The sequence below is a fragment of the Astatotilapia calliptera genome, chromosome 3 (genome assembly GCF_900246225.1).
Source record: "Astatotilapia calliptera chromosome 3, fAstCal1.2, whole genome shotgun sequence".
NCBI classification, from domain to species: domain Eukaryota; kingdom Metazoa; phylum Chordata; class Actinopteri; order Cichliformes; family Cichlidae; genus Astatotilapia; species Astatotilapia calliptera.
In genome coordinates, this window is record NC_039304.1 from 34937696 (window position 1) to 34957618 (window position 19923).

The window sequence follows — 19923 nt, forward strand, 5'->3', positions numbered from 1 at the left end:
AAACAGGGTTAGCACCATTTGCTTAATTACCTTGTGGAAAGCCAGCATAGACACAGGGAGGCTGCCGCGGCGGATGTGTCTGTATTTGGGGCCAGAGGGCCTGCAGCTGAGGCAAGGACTGTGAACAGGGCTGGAGCCAAGGCTTGGACTGGACCTAGAGCTGTGGCAACAGTAGGTGTTCGCATTGGTATAAGGGCTAGACTGGGTACAGGAGTAGTGGGTGCTGCCAGTTCTGTTAGTGCCTGCATCCACGCTGTCTCCAGTGGTATCCAGCTGGCTCAGAGATTCCTCTGAACCTTTCCTAAGTACTGGAATCATTTCTTCAAGTTTCTTGCCAGTGGAGAGCTCTGGATAAGGTTTCTCTTTAGTGCTTATGACTTCTGAGCTGTAATCGGGGCACTCATATTTTTTGTCCAAAACAGCGCCTTCCCCACTGTCACACGATGGCTTCCTACACAAGGGGAGAGAAGGGCCGCTCGACTGTTTTGATTGACACATTTGGTCAGCGTCTCGCCACACTTCCTGCCCATTATTTGCATGTTTGGCTCCTCTGCTGGGTCTGCTCCCAGCGGACAGAGGCGAAGCAGACTTTGCCAGTACCGCGGGCCCAGCCTGTGTCTGGGTTCCTTCAGTGGCCATCACGTCTGCCTGCGGTGTCCTGCTTTGTCCTTCTGTCTCCCTGCGGCTTGGAAAAGAAGAAACACTTTACTGATGATGACAGAATGTAGAAGAAATGCTGAAGCTGGTTTCTGGTTCGGTTTGGTTTTAAGTTTTTTTTTTCTGAAAGTGGTTACACCTCTGTTAGAGCTGTAAGGATAAGTGGATTTGACGGACAACTATTCGGATGGTTTACAATTCCTGTTTTTCCTGTATCTTTGCATTTTGCACTCTTCACAGATCAAAACAATCAAAACAAGACATCTACAGGAATTATTACAACCACTACTGCTCACAAATTCCTGAAATCCTATAGAGAAAATCTGCAATAGAAGTCAAACAAATTCCTGTAAAACCTCTGAGATTCTTTGGAACCTTCCAATGTAATTCGTGATTCAGTAAGTCATGAAGTAACCGAAAGAGCAGAAAGAGGAAATGAAATTTGCTGGGGTCATAAAATAATTCACGTCATAAATTATTTGAAGTTATGGCTTTTTCATGTTTACCAACTCAGCTGCTTTAGATAAACAGTATTACCAAGCCCAGATCAAGACAGATAGCTTGTGCTTTAGCCACAATAACCCGCTTGTTTACATAATATTTATGTTGCATCAATTATGTCGTCATTAATCTTTAATCACAAAGATCAATTCTATTTTAAAGCATGCGTTGCATTAAGCCCACACCTCATTTTTATGCTCCACCATAGGCACAGGCCTTTGCTGTAGGAAATGATAGCTTCAGCTTCTGCTGACCTCTTGAGTGACTAAGACGCCACATCAGTGCTGAGCGTGCTCTGTGTATGAGTGTTGTGGAAACAGAAGCTTGTACAGCTGTACAAACCAGCAGATAGAGAAGCCAGCAGATAGGTGACCCTGGAGGACTCAGGAATTTCCTTGATAATACGGTCGCCGCCACAGCTTACAAGGCCACGTGTGTCCCTGTGGGTGCGGGGTCTGTCTCAACCTGGACGCGTATCTGCGACATAACTAACCACTCTTTAGGCCCTGGGATTGAGAAACAATGAGAACACAGACACATAAAAAAAGGAGTTAATATTGTCAACTTTTATGCCATTAAAACACATTCAGATAAGACAAGTTTGGACAGCTAGCAAGGTTAAAACAAATAGAAGCAAAGGATAAGGAGTCAAACCAAAACTGAAAAACATATCATCAGCAAATCCAAGTTAAGGCAGTTTTTAGAGTTTTCTTCTGTGTCTCTTTTCTTCATCACATCAGCTTTAAGAACTAAATTAGTAAAGTAAATGACTACAACCCTAAATCTGAAAAAGTTCTGATGTAGTCTCTCTCTAAATTTCGACAACAGAACAGTTTTAAACTTCGCTTCAGTCCTTTTTAAATGAGCTTTGTCCCAGAGAACCAGTGGCTTCTGGGTATCGTGCTCACATGTGGCTTCCTCTCTGCGGGACCGAGCTTTAACCTGCATTTGTTGTTGGCATGGTGAACTGTGCTCCCGGGCAATAGTTTCTTGAAAGTGTTCCTGAAACCATGCAGTGATTTCCACGAGACAATCATGCCTGTTTTTACTGCAGTGCCACCGGAGGGCCTGAAGATCGCAGGCATCAAATACCGATTTTCACCCTTGCTCCTTGCGCACAGAGATTTCTCCAGTTTGTACGATTATATCATGCACTGCACTTGATGAGATGTTCAAAGTCTTCACAATTTTATATTAAAGAACGTTATTCTGAAACTGTGATGAACTTCTGCTCATCTTTACTTCTGAAACTGTGCCGCTCTAACACACCCATCATTTTATATCCAATTATGTTAACAATCTGTTGCCAATTAACCGAATTAGTTGTAAAATGTTCCCCCAGCTGTTTCTTCTTAGTACCACTTACAATTCCAGCCTTCTGTTGCTCCCATCCCAACTTTTTTGAGACATGCTGATCCCATCAAACACAAAATAATAATAAATTTATAAGATCTGATAAATTTTCAGTGTTCTATTGTGAATTTGAAAAAAATGGGTTTGCGAAATATACAAATTGTTGCATTACGGTTTTGCATGGATTTCTAACTTTGTTGAAACTCTGGTTGTACAAACAGCATGAACTGTGGGAAGACTCATTTTACACTCATCAACCCAGCTGAAGCAATGGCAATAAAACAGTTTATCTTCATCTCTTAAGGTATAGCACTTGTGCAATGTGCTCATGCACATAGTTGTGTTTATGAACAATTCATTTTATGGCTAGCAATAATCACAAAACATTGTTCAATAAATCAGGACTCTTGGATCTCTCTAAAGTGACATAAAGAAAAATTGATTTCACTTTTTTTGCTAGCACAGTTGCAATAAAGTGAGAACATTTATGAACCATGTTACTATGAAATATATCCTTAACAGATATAGTCAACCACAACATGTACACATACTAATTGTGTGGTGTATGGTATCGTCATGGTGGCCAGCAGTGAATAAATCCAAAAACTAGCGTCCAAAGCCTCACAATTAGAGTGACCACAGCCCTTTATTCCCTGCCAAAATGTGTGGGCCTCAGCAGGAATGTGGGACCGACACAGAGAGGGTGGACCAGCAAGACATTTAGAGTGTGAGTTTGCGGGAGAGAAAAAGGACTACTGATACAAACACATATCAAGGTGAATGTGTTTCGTGTCTTTTCAAAGCTCCATGCTACTTTCAATCAAACAGAACTTTGGCTAAAGGGATGAAAAAGGACAAGTGCTCCATTCATAAGCTGCAGTGATATCTAACCACCATACCACAACTGCTGCTTTGCAGCTTAACAGTTGCTTTTTTGATCGGACTGATTTGATAACTGAATACAGGAAATCTTATAACCTTTAAAGAAGCCACAGTTACAGAAGGCACTGCTTGATTTTTCCTCGCTTTACTCAATACCAAACAGATTTCACACAAACGAAACAGACAGTGCACCAATGACACGGCATTACTCTTATCAGTGCTGCAGAGAACAGTTTAAAAGAATAAAAACTAGCTACCAGGATATGCCAAGACGCAGGATTCCCTAAATACAATTTTAAAATAAGTAGACTTTACAGTTTACATTTAGAGACAGATTTACTCAACAGGTAAAAATACCGTGTGAGCACAATCCTCAAATAGTGCTTAGAGGTGTGGTTAGTTTTTACAGATCATTTACAAAAGTTATTCTGTTTTCTAAACATGGGTACGGTCTGTTCATTTCAATATCAAGTGCAAAAATTAAGAAAAATTAATTTTTCCCTATAAACTATTCGAGCAATTTGCAGTAAAACACATAGTGCCCACATGCAATCTTGTCATTGTGCTCTCTTTGTAAATATCGACAGAACTTAAATATAAAAAAGACTTTTTTTAAAAATATTTTAACACTATAATATAGCAGCTTCTGAAAAGACAAACATGCTTTATATAATATAATAATTTAATGAATCCTAGCAAATAATGTTAATATTGTGCTTATTAATCGAAACTCCAACACATGGACACAAACTGCCTGGAGCAGTCTTTGACATTTGCTCTACTGACATGGCGATGAGATGAGACAAATTTTCACCTCACTTGTGTAATATTTTCCAGAAAAGCCTCAGCTACTGTATGTTTAGGCTAAGAAAATCCAATTCAACCCCCAGGAGCTGATATTACTATCACTAGCAGCAAGTTGTCATGGTACTAGATACGATTATTTTTATTACTTTGACAAAGATCGTTATGGCAGTCTGCGCCAATGAGAATCTCTCGAACCTATATGCGTCACAGTTAACCAACTGGTTTAACCAGACACATCAAAAGTTTATAAAATGTGCAACATTAGTCACCTGCCAGAGTAGTTCCCGCTACAGTATCTGTTGTAACGTGGTCACTCCTGCTAGATATGAACTCAAATGAAATGTTTCACATTGCATTTTCTAAATAATGACTACAAAAAGTGTTAATTATAACACAATATTACTAAATATTCCTGCAAACCTGTGTGTGCCTGCCTCTATTCACAACTGCTCTAAATCCCTAATCAAGTTTTGCCTGTATGATGTGTAGAGCACCTGCTATTGAACTTGGGTGTGGTTTAACAAACTCTACAGCAAGTCATGACAATGACAGTAATCAAAACAACACAAAAAAAATGAAAAATGGAAGAGCGGAGAAATTAAATATGCAGAAGACATCTTCAAAAATATAGAAAGCACTAGTATCATAAATAGAAACCACGTGTTCATCATCTGCTGCTTAATGTAAGTGTATGAACAAACTGTCTTATATCTAAACTGTGACACATGTTAGGGCATGAACCTGTCCAAATATGTGTCATGAGGGCAGTGCTGGGATAACACTTCGATTACTCAAGGCAAAAACCTGCACGCTGTAGCTTTAAATCCTGAGCCATGTGCATGATAGACAGCTGTTGTTGCCATCAAATCACTCTGAAATTAGCAACAGGATAGCATTTCCACACAGCGGTTGCTTAAAATGGATCTGTGTGCAAACAAAGTGAGATTTGGCATTCAACTCATGACTTATACAACAACTAAATTGTTCCTATGCGTTCAAGAAAGGTGAGATTTACAGACTAGAAATGGCTGTTAAACAGACAAAATCTCCGCAGAAAGTGAGGGTAAAAAAACAACCGTGCACTCAAACACACACATAAACACGCACTGTTTAAAGTAGCTCTCGTTATCAACTGAACTGTGACCCTGGCTGGGAGAGTAAATGGCTCATCCAGCCTAAATCTCAGCCTAGAGCTAAAAGCGCAGACACACCCGCGCTGGAAATCAGGTCACATACTGTGACAAGTGCACTGACCAAGAAAGCACTCAATCACTTCTACTTCACTTGTTGTTAAAATATTTTCCAGCAATCCTCATACCAAGCTTCTCATTTAACTTAAAAAAAGAAGAAAAAAGCTAAGATTACAGCATTTGATTGGAATTATAATGAGGCAATACTTACATTTAAAGTTAGATACGTGGCTCTGGGTGCTTTCTGCGTTCTAATTCTCCCGATTTACCAGGTGATTCAGGATTCCCGCTTGCTGTCTATCGGAAAGAGAGAGAGACAGAGACCAGATCAATGCAAGAGAGCAAGTGTGTGAGTGTTAAACAGAGCGAGAGTGTGACAAAAAATGACATGAGGGATGTCCTTTAAACACCAAGTTCAGCAGCTAATCAAAAATGTTTTCTTGAGTCTGAGCATGGTTCCCAGAAGTTTTGCTTTCACATCCAAGTGAATGACACAACGTAAAAGCTGGCAGCGGCACAGAGTTTCCTCATTGTGAAATATTTGTGAATGGCTTCTTCTGTCAAGAGGTGTGCACTATATGTCAGTGTTTTGTTTTGGGGTTTTTTTTTTCTTTTTTTTTGGGGGGGGGGGGGGGGGATAAATGATGATCACTTCTTATCTCTAAAGTGAAACTACTTCTATGCCTACAGTATATTCGTTAGGACATTAATCTTTGTAGAATAAAAAACAAAGTGGGCCTGTTTCTCAACCTAAAGTCACATCCTGAAGTTTTCTTAGTGCCATAAGGCTCCCAGAAACCAATACCGAATATTTACAGTTTTAGACATGATGACAAACAATAAAGTAAAAAGTTCAACAATTGAATGAACTCTTGCAGTTATTGAAAGCTCGCATTTGTTAACACGACCCAAGGAAAACTTGTGAACATCAACCACAACAGTGCAAAGGCTGAAGGTTTCTTTCTATATACAACTCTATCCAATAGGATTCATTATTTCCCATGCTGCAATAAAGTGCAACACATGGTGATGAAAGCAAAAGGGTATGATCTCAGCACCTCTGAAAGTCCTGAAAAAAAAACAAACTGGTCTAATCACAGTCAGATGGTTGACAAAGAGCTGAGTATGTGTTTTTATGTGCGTTGGCTGTTCCCTCGTTTATCTCAACAGTCTGGCTTACAAAGCGGAGCGCATGAAATATCGAGTAATTGTCAAAAATACAGCCACGGATAGCTTTTGCTTATCAATCAACTTAAAATTAAAAATTTAGTCAATAGAAAAAAAAAATTTTAAGTAGACTCTGGCACAGAGTTTAACAGTTGCACACGATTTGTAGATATTTAGCAGCTGGATTTTCCCAACCCAGTCTTCCACAACAGCTTTTCGGAATTTAGCCTCTTCTTCTGTGTCTTTGTAGAATCCCAAACAGACTCGTTTCATGTTGAGATCAGCGCTCTGTTTTGGCCATGACATCCATCACAGGACTCCTTCCTATTGCTGTCACTAAAATGGTTCTGTAGATCTTAACATTACTAGATATATCAAAAAAATAGTATGTCTCTAGTCCACATTATTCTGTAAACTTATCTGGAACATTGATACATAGTACTAAAGATTTTTTTTTCCCACGTGGTACAAAATTGAGACCCATTTACTTTAAAAAATGAAGTTAAAAAATTTATGTCAAATTATTGTATTACCATTTTAAAGGCACTTCTCATATCAACCAGTCAAAGGAGACCTATTATTCTTCTCCTTACTTTCTGGCATATCCATTCATCTATCCATATATATGAGTATGAAATTCTTTGAAAGTTTTAGGTTGTTCTCCTTTCTAAACATGGCCTTGTGCGACGTCAGTTTGAGTGAAAATCTTAAATATGACAGACAAGTTTGTCTGCCAACCAGCTGGTCAAACCTTCTGCCTGCAAAGCAAATCCAATCAGAACAAATGCTGGCCATAGGAGTGCGTGACCTTGAAGGTAGCTAAAGCAGCTTATTTCGGGCACTAGATGAGGAGCTACAACTTAAGCACATAAGGATTATTTTGAACTGCAAGTTATACAAAGCTACTTTCATACTCGGAACATATGTGTTGAAGACAGAAGCAGTTAAACAGGTTTGGTATTATTAAATGAAATGTGAAATACATTTCCTTGAGATCTAAAGTTACAGTCGATTAATGGCCAGATAAATTATTTAGAAAAAAGCCAATGGCCTGATATTGGATTCAGAGTTAGAAATATAATGACAATTGGACAGATTTTAGATTGAAGAAGTATGAATCATGTGTCACTATATACTGCTATGTTAGCTTAATGCCATAATTGAAATTTGACATTTCAAAGTAAGCAACTTTCTTAACTGAAGACATTCCACCTATCAAAATTGTGGATTTGAACACTAATGCTCCTTTTGTGTAACAACTCTTTGTTTCATACATATTAAACAAAAGGAGCTGCAATTTAGCTAAATGAGTTTGTCTCAGGAGGTAGAACAGCCTCTGAATCTCTGGCCTCAATCACTCTATGTGAATCCCCTCAAGAGGGGGCTTGAGTGTTGCATAAAAGCCTTTTTTTTTTTTTTTTGTAATTTTCATTCAGGAGGGATTATTTCACAACTCATCCACACGATGACTCACAGCCCAGGATGTGATTAGATTCACCCTTAAATGGAGCACAGGAATGCAAATGCCAATCAGTGAGGTAGAAAGTCACAGAGTGGGTAGTGGTTTACAAAAAAAAAAAGAAGAAAAAAAGCTCTTTACACTTGATTACTACTATACGATTACTTTTTAAACAAACTTTAATATTGCTTAGTAATTGGGAAAAGGACAATCAGAGAAAATGGAACTGAAGAAGTTTGAACATAAAACGAGATCTACATTCAAACAGACCTGAAATGCCACTTATCCTCCTGAGCCTCTAAAATACTCTGCTAAATACTGCCCAGGGAGGTTTAACATTGGATCTTTAGCATTCCAACAGCACAAAGAGTAGACCAAGGAGAGAAGGAATCCCCTCCTCTGTTGTGCAGGGCGGGGGGTGGTCGCAGAAAAAAAGAAAAAGGATGTCACAAGAGTACAAAAGGATGACGCATCACCCAACTGTACACAGTAAAAATCCAGGTTTCAAGCAGATTATTTCTTTAGTCACAAATACCTCGCTGATGCCAAGAGAACTGTAAAGAAAAAGAACAAGAAACACAAGGTTGAGGTGCCATAATGGGAAAGTTAAAAAGAGTCTTCTGGAAACCAACAGAATCATGAAATCACTTACTTTTGAAGAACTCAGGACATACTTTAGACTATATAAGTTCAAGCAAATGTTTAATAATGATGTGGAGCTGTGCTGGAAATTCAAACTGTGCTATACAGCCAAGTGCAAGATCCAGTAACAGAAACTCCTCCTGCAGTTTGCACTCTTTGGGACAAAGAACACCCCTCCTTCTCTCTAACATGGGGCTGGAGAAGAAAAGATGCATCATATGACTACAGCGAATACAATAGAATCACATTCCTTAAAGGTTTTCACAGTTGAAAAATGAAAGAAGAAAAGAAGGTTGGAGTTGGTGGGAAGATTTAAAAAATAATATGCATTTCACAATGTAACAGAAACCACATCTGACAAATAAAGAATGAATGTTTCTATTTACAACATGTGCAAGGCATCTTTATTTGTGGGTCGGTTTTTTTGTTGTTGTGGGGGTTTTCTTTGCATTTTGGGCAGAGAAGTACTGATCTGGCTCAAGAAATAGGCATTCATCCATAAGATGACGTGGTTCCGGTTCCACCCCGAAAAAGGTTGTGTTACAACCATGCTAATGCCCGAAGGTAATCAAAAGAAAAATCTTCTGTAGTGCTTCTGCTGCTAAAACATTACGATATTACACAATTTTATCTTTAAAAAATGTAAAGAAATGGAACTGACCTATACCAGGCAGGCAGAACTTGGCCAAATTTGGAGCAGAAATTTGAAATTGATTTCCACTTGGCCTGTAAATAACAATACACTGCAGTTTATCCATAACCAGAATAACAGGATACGATCTCCCTTCATTACAGTAATTCAAGGCGTGTATCAACAATCATTCAAATCAACTACTGTTAAACATTTGGGACCTAAAATGAATCACAGTCCAGATTCTGATGGGTGTTTATATAACAAGAGCGCAGGTTATGGTTACGATGACTTTAATGAGCGAAAGTGGGAAGGTTTCGGATTCATCCGAAGAGGAAACCTACGTACACCGAATCCGTCATGAACAATCAAAGCTAAAGAACGGAATTTCTTTGATTCTTTAAGATTGGACTAAAACCCATCCACCAGATCAGCTTATAAACAAGCAGACAAGTGCTTGAGAAACAGGAATATGAATTGGATTATGGATTAAAGTGTGAACCTTCCCGTCATTAAAATATATTGCTGTCAAATTGACCTAGATAGTGCCCAAAGAGCGGAACAGAAATTCAAGTCTGTAGTCTTTTGCAGGTTAATTTTAATTTTACAGTGACTCCGTCTGTCAGTAAGCAAGTGGCTGGTTTCACTGAGAACAGAACAGACTTTTCATGCAAAGGATCTGGAGAACATATGGCTTTGATTAGAGGGCAGGGCAGAGAGAGACGCCAGTGGAAACTGCAGAAAGAGAAAGAGGTGCTGTGTGAGTGCATGTGTGTGCATATATCTGGTTGTGTGTCCAACGGTTAGCGGGCTGCTTCCAAGAGTGTTGTCACGGTGGATGAGCCTACGCACACTAGTGTAGATGTGGCGTGAGCGTGTGCTCGTAAACAATGGCACAATAAAAGATGACTCAGAAGTGGGATTGCTTTGTAAATATGTGTGTGTTTTTGCGCGCGTGTATCAGCAGCAACACAAAGAGCGCTGTGGTGGCATGACAAATGTACCACCGTGGCCATACAGCGCTTTGCATATGCTACAAAACTTTCACTATAGCCTTGTGTTCTCTGTACAACAACATCAACGTGCTTCTGACTTAAAATCAAATGAACTTCATCTGTGAAGTCTCCTCCCTGTAATCTGCTTTTTTTTCTCCAAAGCACATAAAGTCTTTGGGAAAAGGCCAATAACTGTGTGAGAAAACATATGCTTTAGCTACAGCACCAGTCAGGATCTCTGTAAAGTATTTATTCTGTGCAGATAATTAGTTAATTCCCAGTTGTTGTCAAGACAAGCCCAAATCAAGGTAAGTTCAAACCTGACAATCTGAGTTAATGGAAAACTGGTTTAACACTCAGACCTGTTGCATAGGATCTGGACTGGTTGTATTGGTTTCACTAGACAAGACCGAACAAATGACATAAGCTTAGTGACACATCGAATAAAGCAGCGTTTACAAATCTTCAGCCCCATGGTTGAGCTCAACATTTTGAGGACTGTGAGCCTCATCATCCAGTGGCCCAGCCCTACTGGCACACAGCAAGCATTAATAGTCCGGTATGGCATTTGTGAGTTTGGCGTAGTGACACATGGAGCTGGAGTTTCTCCACCAAGAGCAGATATCTGAATCAGACATTGGTCTCATTCTGATTCAAATAGTGAGATCAGACATGGGTTATATGGGACAGATCGATTTTATTCCAATCTGTGTTTAACATGCAAGTGGTGCACTGGTTTGGAGGTGTTTCACGTCTGCTATGCCAGCACCTTTTGTCTGCATTAGAGGTGGAACGATCGACCGGCCAGGGACCGGAGTCGGCTGTTTTCCAATGTTCTTGGCCCGGACCGGTCGACCGGCTGGTCAGCCTCACGTATGCCCCATTACAAGCTGGTCTATTTCATGCAGCATACACATGCTTTATACACTGGCCCCAGCTGTTTGTGCGTATTTCACTGAAATAACTCTGCATGGTGATGGTTTGTAGAGGCAAGAGAGTGATTTCCCAGCAAAAGACAAGCAAGGAAAGTGTTTGTAAGTAACCCAATGTGCAGCATAAGTCATAGACACTCATTTACACTTTATCAGTACTGGACTGGACCCCTTTTTTGGCTTCAGAATTGACTTAATTCTTCATAGCACAGATTCAGGATGGTGCAGGAAACATTCCTGCAAGATTGTGGTCCATATTGACATGATAACGTCACCCATTTGCTGCAGAATTGTTAGTTCGACATCTGTGATGACAAGCTCTCGTTCCACAATATCACAAAGGTGCTCTTTTGGACTGAGATCTGGTGACAGTGAAGGCCATTTCAGTACAGTGAACTCACTGTCTTCTCCAAGAAACCAGTTTGAGATGATTTGAGCTTTCAAGTCATGTAATGTGTTATCCTGGTGGAAGCAGCCATTAGAAGGGATGGACATGAACAGCAAAAATATTCAGGTAGGCTGCAGAGTTTAAATGTGGCAAAAACACATCCCCACACTTCTACACCACCCCCGGTAGTCTGAACTGTTGATACAAGGTAGGATGGATTGATACGTTCATGTCATGTACACCAAATTCTGGCCTTACCATCTGAATGTAGCAGCAGAAATCAAAACTAATCACACCCGGCAACGTTTTCCCAATCATCCATTGTCCAGTTTCGATGAGCCTGTGTGATTTCTTGTACTTAGCTGACAGGAGTAGCATCTGGTGTTGTCTTCCGCTTCTGTAGCCCATCTGCCTCAATGTTTAGCATGTTGAGCAATCAGTGACGTTTTTCTGCATACTTTGGCTGTAAGGAGGGGTTATTTGAGTTACTGCTGCCTCCCTGTCAGGTCAAGGCAGTCTGGTCATTCCATTCTCCTTTGACCTCTGACATCAACAAGGAATTTTTGCTCAGAGAATTGCCACTCCATGGATGTTTTCTCTTTTTTAGACCATTCTCTGTAAATCCTAGAGATGGTTGTGCGGAGAAATCCCAGTAGATCCCCTTTTTATAAAATACTCAGATCAATAACCATCATTCTCATGATTCATTATACTTTCAGCAGGTTGCCTTGACAATGTTTACAGGCCTAATTGCACAGAGTCTCTGCTATGTGATTGACTGATAAGTAATTTGCACTAAGGGGCAGTTGAACAGGTGCACATACTAATGATGATATGTTGAAAAACAAAAACTGGTCCAGTGGTCCTTCCTCACATGTAGCAATCCAGAGTAAATAGTTTGCCTCAGACACCGCACCACATGCTTTAGGTGAAGGAGCAACCTGGAATGCAAGCATGCATGGACACACCAGACACATCTGCAGGATCAAACAGACTTTGCACTTAGGAAAGTAGAAGGTTAAAGACCAGCTAATATCAGGTCTGACTGAGTCAGGCAAGGATCTCTGTACTTTACTTCCTCTGTACATGCCTGAGTTTATGGATGGGAGGATGCACAAGTAAACACCAGTTTTTTAAAAACAAGTCCAACCAGACCATTCTTGTCTCTCTCAGATTTCTATCTCAAGACACCATGTTCCCCAACTCCAGTCATGTGCCATGATGTGATGACGAAACACACAAACTGGGTGGAACTTAAATAAATATACAAAAACAAACCATATTAATGTGGGAAGAGGAAAAAGTTGTATTTGTAAAATAAACCATCCCCTCTTTACGAACGCTGTGACGTTCAGTTCTGTCAATATCCATCTCGTTCAATTTCATGGTGATTTTTTTTCCTCTGGCCAGAAAAAGATCTACTTACTAGCTCAAAAACACCACACACTACTGATGTAGAAGTATGTATCTCACTATATGCTTGCATTTCTCACTGTGGCATGTTGTGTGCACTATTATCCTTATATATCCTTGCATATTTATTTATTTTCAAATGTATGTGTGTCCTTCCTGTTTCTCGTTCATTTGAATGCGGAACAGATTCACCTGAAGCAGCATCACATGCAACTGAGGTTGAGGTCGCTTTTGCCTAGGGGTGTCTGGGGGTGGGGGTGTAAACAGTGACCTCACCTGTCATACTCAAAAATAACACACGTGAGAGGACACATACCTCAAGTAAAAGATCAATAATAATAATAATAATAATAATAATAATACATTAAAAAACACAAAGCTAACTTTAGATATATAATAAGTTATCCATACAAAACACTGCAGATTAAAGCACACGTGCTGCTTCTACTCGTTAGAAGCCAGTAGAAGCCCATTTTTAACACAGAAAGGTGAAACAATGTCAGCCTACATTCATTTCTAGCACTCGGTTCAAACAATGCAACAAGTTTTATTAACGGGCTTATTTGGGTACACACTGAACTCCTGGCCATCAGTTTGGGAACCACGGATGCTACGAGCCAACTTTACAAACAAGCCGCGCGCCCTCAACCAAAACACTCACCATAGGTTACCTAAACTCAACGTGAGTTGACTGTTTGAGGACACCGTGACACAAACTTACTTACCAGCCGTGTCAGATCCACTCAGCATCCACCTAAACGCCGCACGAAGACATGTACGGCGCACTTTGTGCAAAGTTTTCGGTGACCGACTCGCTTCACAACTCTCGCCGATACAGTTGATGGAGCAGCTCGTGCTGCGGTGGGAAAAACCGCTTTCTGCTGTGCTGCATTCAGTGGCCCTCGGAATACTGCACTCCAAATGCATGCGCAACACTAAGACAGGGATATCAAACTCATTTTACATAGTGGGCTAAATACAGCCCACTTTGATGCTAAGTGGGCTGGATGTTAAGTGGAAGTCTCTCATTGTAAAAAAGTTTAATTACACATTTAATCCTTAGATATCTTAATATAATAAAACGTGTAATTTCAACAGGACATCTCTACTTGATAAACAAAAGCTGCTGTAGAAAATTAAAGACATCTGGCAGTATGACTCTTTGTGTTTAAGTTGTAAGAAATACTCGTGTAAAACTATATAAAACTTATTTAGTTATTGAGTTATAAAATAGAAAGTATTTGTTAATTCACTAAAATATAACAACATACATTTCTATTGTAAGTGGAAAAAAGAGGAACTTTACTGTCATTTCTTTTTCTTTCTTCTTCTTCTTCTTTTTTTTTTTTTTACCAAATTACTTTGGTGTAGCATGGGTTTATCTTTGTCTGTAAAGATAAAACTATAAAACTTTTCAAACTATAGTTCAAAGTCCAAAATTTATGTCTTCCTTCACGTTTGCTAAAGCTGTCCAGTTGGACAAGATTGGAGTATTTGCATAGCCAATTCTGGCACCCACACCTTATGTTTGACACCCCTGATTATAGAAAGTATATCAAAAGAACATCCTGGGCTTTCTAGTGGTACCACATTCATGGGGGTTTAACTTACAGACAAGACGGAAATTTGTTTTTAAAATGCTTTTATGGGAACGAATTAGGTTAAGTAATAACATTTTTGTAGCTACTATGATTCTATTGCTACAAACCAAATTGATTCCTCAATTTGAGATTATGAATGTCAATTTAGCAGGATTTGAGAAATGCACAGTAAATTTAACCCTTTCAAAGCAAAACTTTTATTCATTGTTCTTTGTGGTGGACAGCAGGACATACTGCCTCTCATCAAGAGATGAGATGGAGGATGGCCAGTCAAGAGTGGGAAAGTGAAAGCTCAGACAAGAACCAGCTTTTAAGTAGCGTGAGCAGGAGTAAAAGTGATGGTACCTATCATCCATTGTGGATACAAAGCAATGTGTAACCTAGGGCTCTAAAGTTTTATAGCATTACAGTGTGTAGAAGGTGAAATAAAAGCCTTTCAAACTGAATTCGCACACATACACAAACACACTTGTATAAATGTAGAGTATATAATCAGCTAAAAGTCTGACTTCTCAAACAATTTGCTCTGCTCATGAATTTATTTTATTTATTTACTTTGCTAAAAGTGCAAATCCACCTCCCCTTTCTTTTGTCAATTCAGTTTCAAACAGACTGAAACCAAGGCGACCTGATTACCAGATTTATCAAAATATGCCAGAAAACACAAACCGGAGGGAGGTGCTCGTCGCTGAAGGCAGCCTCAAAGCTACAAACGTTCTTTAGCATATCTGTGCCCATGGCATGACTCGGATACCCTAGCATCAAGCTATACTGGGTCCTAGTTATAGCCATTTCAATAAATCAGGACAGATTCTTCAAGATCAGGCAGTCCATCAATGAAACAAATGATCTTGATGTCTCTGATAAGGGTAAAAGAATAAAGCCCTCTGGAAGGCGATCTGCCTCAATCTGCCGGGATCATGGAGGGCCTGTGGAGATGAGCAGATGATTCCCTTCACAGGCTGGCGTCATGTTCTGAAGTTTGTGCCAGATCCCCCAACTTAGCCTACACAATACTTATCCTTAATGAACTCCAGGTGTTGTTGTTTTGCGCCAGCTTGTGCTCCTCAAAAGCCAGTATGTCCTCCTGACCTTTCACTTTCCTGCTCTACTGTCTGGCCCACCTTGACTTTATCTCCTGATAAGTGTGACTAAGTCAGTCCTTTCTCACTGACTCAGCCCTCTGTCATCAATGTTAATGGATCTAACAGCCTAATTATGGTGACCATTTGGTGTGCAGGGAGCAGTTGAATCAAAAAGCTCGCCTACGACAAGTTATTTGTTAAAATCATCTTTAGGTATTCAGATGTGTTTCCTTCATTTAACTGTTTCTTTCAAACACAATACTTAAATTAGCTATGAAATGAGATGGCAAATCTAAACATGTTAGTCTAGTTAATATAAGTACACTGGGTTGGGTCAACCACGCTTTTGCCTTCAGATCTGCCCAGATGATTTGTGGCCCAGATTCAGGATGATGCTGGAAACATTCCTCTGAGATGTTGGTCCATATTGACATCTTTACATCACACAGTTGCTGCTTATTTGTCAGCTGCACATCCATGTCATGAATCTCCCATTGCGTCACATACCAAAGGTGCTCTACTGGATTAAGATCTGGTGGCGGTTAGTTGAGTACAGTAAACTCACTGCAGCCTTTGAGAAGGCAGGGCATAAAAGGATGCACATTATTAGCAACAACTCTCAGGTATATTGTGACATTTCAATGATGCTCATTTGACAAAGTCTGCATGTCTAAATGCACTGATCCATGTTATTGGGTGATTACATAGGCATGTTAACAGCAGCTGAAACACTATACCCAAAAAAGTGGCCAGTGAGTCGTTTGTTAGTACTCTGTGTGACTCAATAAAATTGCAAAACAATGAGTGCCACTGTTTGGCTCGTATCTCAGTTAGAGTTGGCAGTATGTTATCTTAGGCGGGACCAAGATCCGATAAAAATCCTGCCAAAGTAAAGGTCCAAAGCCAAAAATTCACTTGTCTCATTCTTTTTATAATTATTATTATTATTATTATTTCACCTCTTTTTCATCCATTCCTTATCTGCTCAAGAATTTGCTCTACTAAAAGTTTACTTTACTAAAAGTGCTAAAGTTTGAGAGCTGCATCCGTGCTGTATTTCTTCCTTGCTGGTGGGGAAAGTGGATGGGAAGGCATGTACTTTAATTAAGCTATTATAGTATGTAGTGTTCTCTGGCCTACTCTGCTCCTACAATAAGATCTTTAAATAGATAATTAGGGGGTTGTTTGGGGGGGTGTTTAAGACTTTTGCACAGAATAATTTATAATCCCTGTTTTATATAGTGAATATGTTCTATATAGGATCAGCACACTCAAACTGGGTGGATATTTGTTACTGTAAAAGATGGCAGAGCAGTCCTTGACTAGAAAGAGAGAGCATATTTCTCCCATACTGGCTTCTCTTTGTTGGCTCCCTGTTAAATCCAGAACTGAATTTAAAATCCTTCTTCTCACATACAAGGTCTTCAATAATCAGGCCCATCTTATCTTAAAGACCACATAGAGCACTTCATTCTCAGACTGCAGGCTTACTTGTTGTTCTAGAGTATTTAAAAGTAGAATGGGAGGCAGAGCCTATAGCTTTCAGGACATTCTTCTGTGAAATCAACTCCCAGTTTGGATTTGCGAGACAGAGACCCACTCTTCTTTCAAGAACTTGCATTTTTTGATAAAGCATATAGTTGGGGCACTGAATGCTCTTTTAATAATGCTGTAATAGACCTGGGCTGCTGGGGGCTTCCCAAGATGCACTTTACCTTTTCCCCCCCACTGAATATGTGTTAATAGACCTCTCAGCAGTTAATCTTTAGTTATTATTAATCTCTGGATCTGTTCCACAACATGTTTGTCCATTACCCCTGACCAGGTTGTGGCAGATGACCTCGCCCCTCCCAGGTTCTGCTGGAAGTTTCTTCCTGTTAAAAGGTAGTTTTTCCTTCTCACTGTCGCCAAATGAATGCTCATAGGAGCTCTTCTGATTGCTGGGGTTTTCTCTATAATAATTTAGGATCTTTATCTCAAACTATAAAGCACCGTGAGGTGAGATAAAATTCAGTTGAAATGGCAATGCAAGTAAATGCTGCATATGCGTTTGCCTGCTCTCGTCATGACTGTTTTTTTTAACACATCAAGCCAAACCGCAGTATTTCCCGTAACTGCAATATGGCCAATAGCACCTGAAGGCAGCATTGCTTTCCCTCATTTAGCCAACTGAGCCGTAGACAGGAGGACAATAACACTTCTCCTCTGTAGCAGGCCTACTGTGTGTGTGTGTGTGTGTGTCACTCTATTGGAATGTCTGGCAGCAGTTCCTTACCGTAGCCAGTCATTCACTTATTTATGCCCCATGTCCTATACATTGTTGCTACTAGCCCAGAATGATTCACTCCAGTCAAACGTTTGCAAAGCTCTTTACGACCATTTGGTTTAACTCAGGGGGCAATCGCAGAAATCATTTTGACAGCCGACTCCGGTAAATAGCTGCCCCGGTGCAGCGTCTGTCCGCATGCTCCATCAGCTGCCATCCTTTGATGTGTCTCACACACAGAGATCTCACCTCGGCGAAACAGCCGGATCACTGTGAGGCACTAGTTCAATCAAAAGACGAATAGTTTTGGAATCGCGCAATGCTTTCTTCCGACAGATAAAGGCGGGATTCATGGGAGTGTCTTGATTGTGTCATTGTTTTAAACGATTATCGTCGCCCGGGACTTGAAATGAGCGGTGGCCCGAAAAGCACGTGCTCAGCGTATTACTGCATCTATTTCAACTTGGAAAATGAGGAATTTTTTCCCAATCCCCCCCTCTCCTCACCCACTCCATTGATGGGAAATCTGATGCCATCGGACAGGAATGTGCAACCCTTCCATCCCTCCAACTCTCCTCCACCCAGGAGCGTGCAAAGTGCAAAACCTTTGGGAATCCCTGGTTCCCTGATGATTAAAAAAAAAAAAGGGAGAAAACAAAAGAGAGCGGGTAGCTCTTCCAACAAGTCAAATGTGACTTAAAGCTTCCCCACACTACTTTAAAATCTGATAAAAAAATCTTTATCCTTTTGAAAATTAAAATCGGAAATCTAACTGAAGCATTAAATGCAATGCAGGATTTCTTGGGGAGAATATTATCTCCCGTATTTTTGTGGAATATAAGGAATATAAAAAAATGAATAAATAATAAGAAGCAGATAAAGGAAAGACGCACCACTCTTTTCATATTTACATATGTTTCAGATATCTTAAAAAAAGAAAAGAAAAGAAAAAGAAAACAGTTTTTATGCTTAACTGAAGCGACAGTCAGTACATACACATATCCCAGAGGGCACAGTCTCACTTTGCTGTGGAAAAGTCCTCCCATTTCTCACGGAGTTATCCAGGAAACCTTAGCACGTGGGCAAAAAAGCCTCTAGGCCTCGACAAACTCAGGCATGCTTTGAGTGTCATGACTGCCCGGAACAAACAGCGACAATTTTTATTTTTTTTTTAAGCACTGTTTTTCCTGGATTCTGTTGCAGGCGCAGGGCTGCTCCATTCTTCCACAGGTGCTGGAACTTTGTAGATACATCTCATCTGCAGTGCTGGACCAGGTGTTTCGTGGAAGATGACTTTTGAAACATAGGTCTGAAGATACCATGTAGGGAGGAATGGATTATGTTACTGACTTGATGCCTGTGAGACACTAGAAAACACAAGTGAAATCGTACTCCACAACCATTGCTTTTCTTTTTAATCACTCTCTCACAATGTGAAGCCCGTACTATGCGCCTGTGGCACTTTTACTTTAACTGTTGTTTATTCACTGTAGAGTGGACTACTTTTATTCCTCATCCTCGTCTACCAATCCACAGTTTTAAAGTGGCACTACTGATGCGTTCAAGGGCACGTCCTTATTTTTGTGGATCCTGCCCTCTGCCGTCAGAACATAACCGTTACATATGCATGACCGTCTTGCTGTCCCGGTGATGTCATAATGAAGAGACTGATTGGAGCTGAAGCACAAACGCAACTAATAGCAGAGTGGAAATGGAGCCATCTGCTGCTGTGATGAAACATATTTATCCAGATGCTGGATCTCTCCAGATATCTTGCTGGATGACACTGCCTCTTTGGGGCGTTTTTTGCCTTTAATTTGCCAATTTATTCTTTACCTCAAAAACAAAGAGCTACTCTGTTTTAGTTCAGCCTTTTCACACTTCACCTAGTGTGTGAAAAGGCCTGGCTGAAGAATTACCCTGCAACTGTGCCTAAACCCAAGGCACAAGTCTT

The 19923-nt window shown here is 40.1% G+C and overlaps 1 protein-coding gene across 8 annotated transcripts in view; it reads right to left on the reverse strand.

Moving 5' to 3' along the window:
* plce1 (phospholipase C, epsilon 1) overlaps window positions 1-13913 on the reverse strand; it is a 78908-nt gene extending 64995 nt beyond the window's left edge. For 6 of the 8 annotated variants that reach the window (XM_026163074.1, XM_026163073.1, XM_026163071.1 and 3 more), the window contains exons 1-2: window positions 1344-1488; window positions 31-685 (exon numbers count right to left, since the gene is read on the reverse strand). In XM_026163074.1, coding sequence (XP_026018859.1) covers window positions 31-685; window positions 1344-1348 — 660 coding nt within the window. In that variant the 5' untranslated portion in view covers window positions 1349-1488. The other 2 variants (XM_026163075.1, XM_026163072.1) reach the window with 2 other exon arrangements.
* Between the last annotated feature and the right edge of the window lie 6010 nt (window positions 13914-19923).